The sequence below is a fragment of the Oncorhynchus tshawytscha genome, linkage group LG08 (genome assembly GCF_018296145.1).
Source record: "Oncorhynchus tshawytscha isolate Ot180627B linkage group LG08, Otsh_v2.0, whole genome shotgun sequence".
NCBI classification, from domain to species: Eukaryota; Metazoa; Chordata; class Actinopteri; order Salmoniformes; family Salmonidae; genus Oncorhynchus; species Oncorhynchus tshawytscha.
In genome coordinates this window covers 76,850,471-76,857,970 of record NC_056436.1, presented here as the reverse complement: position 1 = coordinate 76,857,970, position 7,500 = coordinate 76,850,471, and the positions used below count along the sequence as shown (strand labels likewise).

The window sequence follows — 7,500 nt, the reverse complement described above, 5'->3', positions numbered from 1 at the left end:
CGTCTGTCAGAGACCTCCATCTCTCCACCAGGCTCGTCAATTGGCTCTCCCAGTCGTGTCATCTGTGTGAGTAACCAATCACTAGCCAATCTTCCTCTACCTCCACCCAACCTTCAGGGCTCACTAGCTTTGAATATAAAAACCCAATGGACAAATTCATTTTCTCCTGAAGTGTGCACTCGTTCACTATTTCTCACCATCTAGAACACTTGGATGTGTTTAAACCTGGGCTAGAGGAAAGCTCTACCATATGTAATTTACTATTAAATCAAATGAATGATTTATCATAATATGAATACTATACGTATTCTTTACCATGAGATGTAAAGTGGATAAAGTGCTAGGCATCAGGATAGATAATAACAAGGTAATTGAGGTAGATATTTATATTAAGGAGGGTAAAGTGACTAGGCATCAGGATAGATAATAACAAGGTAATTGAGGTAGATATTTACATTAAGGAGGGTAAAGTGACATCAGGATAGGTAATAACAAGGTAATTGAGGTAGATATTTACATTAAGGAGGGTAAAGTGACTAGGCATCAGGATAGATAATAACAAGGTAATTGAGGTAGATATTTACATTAAGGAGGGTAAAGTGACTAGGCATCAGGATAGACAATAACAAGGTAATTGAGGTAGATATTTACATTAAGGAGGGTAAGTGTCATCAGGATAGGTAATAACAAGGTAATTGAGGTAGATATTTACATTAAGGAGGGTAAAGTGACTAGGCATCAGGATAGACAATAACAAGGTAATTGAGGTAGATATTTACATTAAGGAGGGTAAGTGTCATCAGGATAGATAATAACAAGGTAATTGAGGTAGATATTTACATTAAGGAGGGTAAAGTGGCATCAGGATAGATAATAACAAGGTAATTGAGGTAGATATTTACATTAAGGAGGGTAAAGTGGCATCAGGATAGAGTCTTTGGCAATTTTTTGGGGCCTTCCTCTGACACCTCTTAATATAGAGGTTCTGGATGGCATGGAGCTCGGCTACTGTACTGGGCAGTCCGCACCACCCTCTGTAGCGCCGTGCGGTCCAGGGCGGTGCATTTACCATACCAAGCGGTGAAAAAGCCAGTCAAAATGCTCTCGATGGTGCAGCTGTATAACTCTTTGAGGATCTGAGGGCCCGTGCCAAATCTTCTGAGGGGGAAGAGGCACTGTCATGCCCTCTTCACGACTGTGCAGGTGTGAATGGACCATGTTAAATCAGTGAAGGGAAGTGAACAAGTGTACACTTTGGGAGGAAAGAGAGATAATTGTGACTGTCACTGTGGCCCTGCCCAATACAGATAGGAGACACCGGTTCATACTCCACTCATCACTCACCCCTGAACCCTGACACCTGACCTCACCTTACACTGCTACCGAGGTCCTCTTGTTATGTCCGTCTGTTATGTTGGAACACAGCCTGTGTGTGTGTGACTGTGTGCTCGCTCTGTTTGGACTGCAACTAGTCTTTTCTGAACTGTCCTGTAGAGTCACTACTGCTGTTGGAAATATTAGATTACACATGCATGCACATAAACACACGTAGAGACAGTGTTTGTTCTCTGAGCTCTGGCCTCGTAATCCATGACCTTTTTGCTCAGGGTGATGGATGATTGCAAAACACAGAGTAAGCTCTCTCTCTCTCTCACTCTCTCTCACTCTCTCTCTCTCCCTGCTTTGTGGAGCTGGAGGTCATCTCAGGGAGTTGTCAGACCCTGCAGTACATAGTCAGCAGTCAGTCACATGTTCACTGTACAGTGTGTGTTGTGTCAGTGTAGGGCTTGTACTGTCAGCATGCTCTACAGTCTGCAGCACGCTATCCCTGTCATTGGGTTTTCATGCGTAAATGTCTTTCATGTCCTGTGTGTGTGTGGTTGTTTCTTTGTGTGCGTGTGTGCGTGCGTGTGTGCGTGCGTGTGTGCGTGCGTGTGTGTGTGTGTGTGTCTGTGTGTGTGTGTCTGTGTCATGTCCTGTCCCACCCCAGGCCAGGGTGGAGAATGTGATGCCAGACTATAAGGACTTTGCCGCACTGCCTAAGGTCAAGGCCATATATGAGGTCCAGCCACCTGACCTCATATCATCCTACCAGCAACAGAATCATCCTAATATATCATCCTACCAGCCACATAATCATCCTACCATATCATCCTACCAGCTACAGAATCATCCTACCATATCATCCTACCAGCCACAGAATCATCCTACCATATCATCCTACCAGCAACATAATCATCCTACCATATCATCCTACCAGCCACAGAATCATCCTACCATATCATCCTACCAGCCACAGAATCATCCTACCATATCATCCTACCAGCCACAGAATCATCCTACCATATCATCCTACCAGCCACAGAATCGTCCTACCATATCATCCTACCAGCAACATAATCATCCTACCATATCATCCTCCCAGCCCTACCCCAGATACTCCTCAGATGACATAGAGACCTTCAGCTATGGAGAGGTATTACATGCTATGAAACTATCAGGAAAACACCTACGTTATTTTCTTATACATTTTCACTAAATTCACTGACAAATACTGTATATTTCTAAACTTGATGTCAATGTAGACTCTCTGTTCTCAGGTTAGTAACTGTGTTGTTTTGTAGTCACCTGGGACTCTCTATTCTCAGGTTAGTAACTGTGTTGTTTTGTAGTCACCTGGGACTCTCTATTCTCAGGTTAGTAACTGTGTTGTTTTGTAGTCACCTGGGACTCTCTGTTCTCAGGTTAGTAACTGTGTTTCCAACAGAATGAAGAATCATTTCTGCGATCAGTTGCCATTGGATAAGTGGATAGTTAGTTATAGTTAGATAGTTATGGACTCCCTGTATATCTCCCTCTCTTTTCCCTTTCCCATCACTCTATCTCTGTCTCCCTCTCTTTCTCTCCCCCTCCCTCTAGAAGCTGTATGACAGTGTAGACATGAAACAGAGACAGTGTTCCAGCCCCGGCTACATGGACTCTCCCTTCTGCAGCCGTCAAGCCATGTCTCCCATCATCCCTTGCTCACCGCAGCACTATGGACACCCCGGTGAGTCACACATGCACTCACTCAATCAATCAACCAATCAATCAACTGTTCAATCAATTAAATCGTATTTGTGTAGCGCTTTTTACAAATGCATGAAAGAGCAAGAGGGTCTAGCCTCAGGTTGCTGTTCAGCACTCTGGAATAAATCTGGTACTGAAAGGGCTGTGCAAATAGATTCCTCCTCTTCCTGTCAATCTCCTTCCATTTCTGGCTACTGACCATAAAAGCAATGGCTAGATCTTCCACCGTATCACTTACAGCAGTTAGTGCAGTCAACGGCAGTGATCAGAAGGGGAAGGAGACTTATAACATTCCTTCTAGCTTCCTGTGCTCATGTGGTGCAGTATGCCTTCCCTCAATGCTGTTGAAATGCATACTGCACCTAATTGGCTCAGGTGATTGCCGGGCAGATGCTGTTGATCATCTTTGCCTTTGGTTATGATTGGTTGGGAGGGACTGGAGGGCAGGACAAAGGATTTCTTCATGCTCATGTTTCTTTTGCTGTGATTGGCTAGTGCTGGCTGCAGGCTCTGAGAGTGGCAGGAGCTCGCCCTATTACGGCTCGCTGGAGGGACGGCCTAGTTCTTCTACCACATACCACGCCCCCAAGCATTTCCATGTACCAGGTAGGACTATACTTCATCTGCGTTCCAAATGGCCCCCTGTTCTTTATACTGGCGCAATATATATGGAATAGGGTGTCATTTGGGACGCGGTACCTCTCTTCATCTCCTCATCCTTCCATCTTCTCCACTTCTGCTCCTCCTCGATTTTTATATTTCCTCAAACTCTCTCGTTATCAGCTACTGTAGCTATGATACGGTACAGTGCTTCTCTTTGTACTTCTTCCTTTACCTCATTCTACCCCTCCCTCCCTCACTCCTCCATGTTTCACATCACTCTTCTCCCTCCCTCCTTCTCTCTCTTTCCCCAGCCTCAGGCGAACCCAACATCTACCACAAACCTCCCATCTATAAGAGAACGGGTACAGTGGCTTAGCCTGTCTTATCCTGGCCGTTGTCCTACCTGGGACTTATTGTTTAGATTCATGTTATCTGTAGCCAATTGTTTATAGTGCAGGGGTTTAGCCCTGCTCTTTAGTCTGCCTGTCTACCTATCAGTGTAGAAGCCCTTAGTTGTCGGTGTGTGTGTGTGTGTGTGTGTGCGCGTGCGTGCGTGCGCACTTTAGCTTGTGTCAGAAAGAAGATTAACAAGTAAGTAAGTATAAGTATAAGATGAGATGAAGGGTTAGTTCAGGACCACAGTGGTAGATGAAGGGTTAGTTCAGGACCACAGTGGTAGATGAACGGTTAGTTCAGGTCTCTTAAGAGACCACGGTGGTAGATGAACGATTAGTTCAGGTCCACAGGAGTAGATGAAGGGTTAGTTCAGGACCACAGTGGTAGATGAAGGGTTAGTTCAGGTCCACAGGAGTAGATTAAGTGTTATTTCAGGTCCACAGGGGTAGATGAAGGGTTAGTTCAGGACCACAGTGGTAGATTAAGGTTTAGTTCCGGTCCACAGCGGTAGATGAAGGGTTAGTTCTGGTCCACAGCAGTAGATGAAGGGTTAGTTCAGGACCACAGTGGTAGATTAAGGGTTAGTTCAGGTCTCTTAAGAGTCCACAGTGGTAGATGAAGGGTTAGTTCAGGACCACAGTGGTAGATGAAGGGTTAGTTCAGGTCCACAGTGGTAAATTGAAGGGTTAGTTCAGGTCCACAGTGGTAGATTAAGGGTTAGTTCAGGTGTCTTAAGAGACCACAGTGGTAGATGAAGGGTTAGTTCAGGACCACAGTGGTAGATGAAGGGTTAGTTCAGGTCCACAGTAGTAGATGAAGGTTTAGTTCAGGACCACAGTGGTAGATGAAGGGTTAGTTCCGGTCCACAGCTGTAGATGAAGGGTTAGTTCAGGAACACAGTGGTATATGAAGGGTTAGTTCAGGTCTCTTAAGAGACCACAGTGGTAGATTAAATGTTAGTTCAGGTCCACAGTGGTAGATGAAGGGTTAGTTCAGGACCACAGTGGTAGATGAAGGGTTAGTTCAGGTCCACAGTGGTAGATTAAGGGTTAGTTCAGGTCTCTTAAGAGACCACAGTGGTAGATGAAAGGTTAGTTCAGGTCTCTTTAGAGACCACAGTGGGACCTAGCTTCACTCATCTATTGTAGAATGATACCAGACCACTAGCTGTAAAGGGTTATAGTCTCCTAATATACATCTTTATTCAGGATATTCAAATTATATAGGTAACCAGAATACAGATATATGTCATATTTGTGTTTGTTCCTAAAGACTGCTATCCCCTCCACTTCACAGCCAACAGTCCAATCAGAGTATAAAGACTGCTATCCCCTCCCCTTCTCAGCCAACAGTCCAATCAGAGTATAAAGACTGCTATCCCCTCCCCTTCTCAGCCAACAGTCCAATCAGAGTATAAAGACTGCTATCCGCTCTCCTTCTCAGCCAACAGTCCAATCAGAGTATAAAGACTGCTATCCCCTCCCCTTCTCAGCCAACAGTCCAATCAGAGTATAAAGACTGCTATCCCCTCCCCTTCTCAGCCAACAGTCCAATCAGAGTATAAAGACTGCTATCCCCTCCGCTTCTCAGCCAACAGTCCAATCAGAGTATAAAGACTGCTATCCCCTCCCCTTCTCAGCCAACAGTCCAATCAGAGTATAAAGACTGCTATCCCCTCCCCTTCTCAGCCAACAGTCCAATCAGAGTATAAAGACTGCTATCCCCTCCCCTTCTCAGCCAACAGTCCAATCAGAGTATAAAGACTGCTATCCCCTCCGCTTCTCAGCCAACAGTCCAATCAGAGTATAAAGACTGCTATCCCCTCCCCTTCTCAGCCAACAGTCCAATCAGAGTATAAAGACTGCTATCCCCTCCCCTTCTCAGCCAACAGTCCAATCAGAGTATAAAGACTGCTATCCGCTCTCCTTCTCAGCCAACAGTCCAATCAGAGTATAAAGACTGCTATCCCCTCCCCTTCTCAGCCAACAGTCCAATCAGAGTATAAAGACTGCTATCCCCTCCCCTTCTCAGCCAACAGTCCAATCAGAGTATAAAGACTGCTATCCCCTCCGCTTCTCAGCCAACAGTCCAATCAGAGTATAAAGACTGCTATCCCTCCCCTTCTCAGCCAACAGTCCAATCAGAGTATAAAGACTGCTATCCCCTCCCCTTCTCAGCCAACAGTCCAATCAGAGTATAAAGACTGCTATCCCCTCCGCTTCTCAGCCAACAGTCCAATCAGAGTATAAAGACTGCTATCCCCTCTCCTTCTCAGCCAACAGTCCAATCAGAGTATAAAGACTGCTATCCCCTCCCCTTCTCAGCCAACAGTCCAATCAGAGTATAAAGACTGCTATCCGCTCTCCTTCTCAGCCAACAGTCCAATCAGAGTATAAAGACTGCTATCCCCTCCCCTTCTCAGCCAACAGTCCAATCAGAGTATAAAGACTGCTATCCCCTCCCCTTCTCAGCCAACAGTCCAATCAGAGTATAAAGACTGCTATCCCCTCCGCTTCTCAGCCAACAGTCCAATCAGAGTATAAAGACTGCTATCCCCTCCCCTTCTCAGCCAACAGTCCAATCAGAGTATAAAGACTGCTATCCGCTCTCCTTCTCAGCCAACAGTCCAATCAGAGTATAAAGACTGCTATCCCCTCCGCTTCTCAGCCAACAGTCCAATCAGAGTATAAAGACTGCTATCCCCTCCCCTTCTCAGCCAACAGTCCAATCAGAGTATAAAGACTGCTATCCCCTCCGCTTCTCAGCCAACAGTCCAATCAGAGTATAAAGACTGCTATCCCCTCCGCTTCTCAGCCAACAGTCCAATCATTGCACTTTAGCTCAGAGTATTTCTTTGGATGAGATAAAACAGCCTTAAACATCCTTCTCATCCTTCTCAAGGAGACAGTAGATCTTACCGGTAGATCTGATTGTCATGTCATTGTGTGTGTGTGTGTGTGTTATCGTAGTGTGTGTGTGTGTGTTATCGTGGTGTGTGTGTGTGTGTTATCGTGGTGGGTGTGTGTGTGTGTTATCGTGGTGTGTGTGTTATCGTGGTGTGTGTGTGTGTGTCTGTTATCGTGGTGTGTCTGTATGTGTGTGTGTTATCGTGGTGTGAGTTTGTTTCATTGCTATTGTAAACATGTTCCTATTGGGATGCCAATAATGTCTCCCTTTTCTGTTCATTGTTTCTGATGACTTTAATTCACTTTCCTCCTTCCCTCTGCTTCACTTTTCCCTGATGAACTAACTCACCTCTGTAAGTACCTCCATCCTTTACTGTCTGTCTGTCTGTCTGTCTGTCTGTCTGTCTGTCTGTCTGTCTGTCTGTCTGTCTGTCTGTCTGTCTGTCTGTCTGTCTGTCTGTCTGTCTGTCTGTCTGTCTGTCTGTCTGTATGCCTGTCTGTTTGTCTGTCTGTCTGTCTGCCTGTC

The 7,500-nt window shown here is 45.5% G+C and overlaps 1 protein-coding gene across 4 annotated transcripts in view; it reads left to right on the top strand.

Annotated features, from left to right (window-relative positions):
- The window catches only part of LOC112238477 (actin-binding LIM protein 3-like), a 76,640-nt gene that overhangs the window by 54,881 nt on the left and 14,259 nt on the right, over positions 1-7,500 (top strand). For 2 of the 4 annotated variants that reach the window (XM_042325976.1, XM_042325975.1), the window contains exons 9-13: positions 1-66; positions 1,991-2,476; positions 2,920-3,049; positions 3,565-3,675; positions 3,984-4,034. The exon at positions 1-66 is cut by the window's left edge and continues 6 nt beyond it. In XM_042325976.1, coding sequence (XP_042181910.1) covers positions 1-66; positions 1,991-2,476; positions 2,920-3,049; positions 3,565-3,675; positions 3,984-4,034 — 844 coding nt within the window. The remainder of the gene's footprint in view (positions 67-1,990; positions 2,477-2,919; positions 3,050-3,564; positions 3,676-3,983; positions 4,035-7,500) is intronic. The other 2 variants (XM_042325979.1, XM_042325977.1) reach the window with 2 other exon arrangements.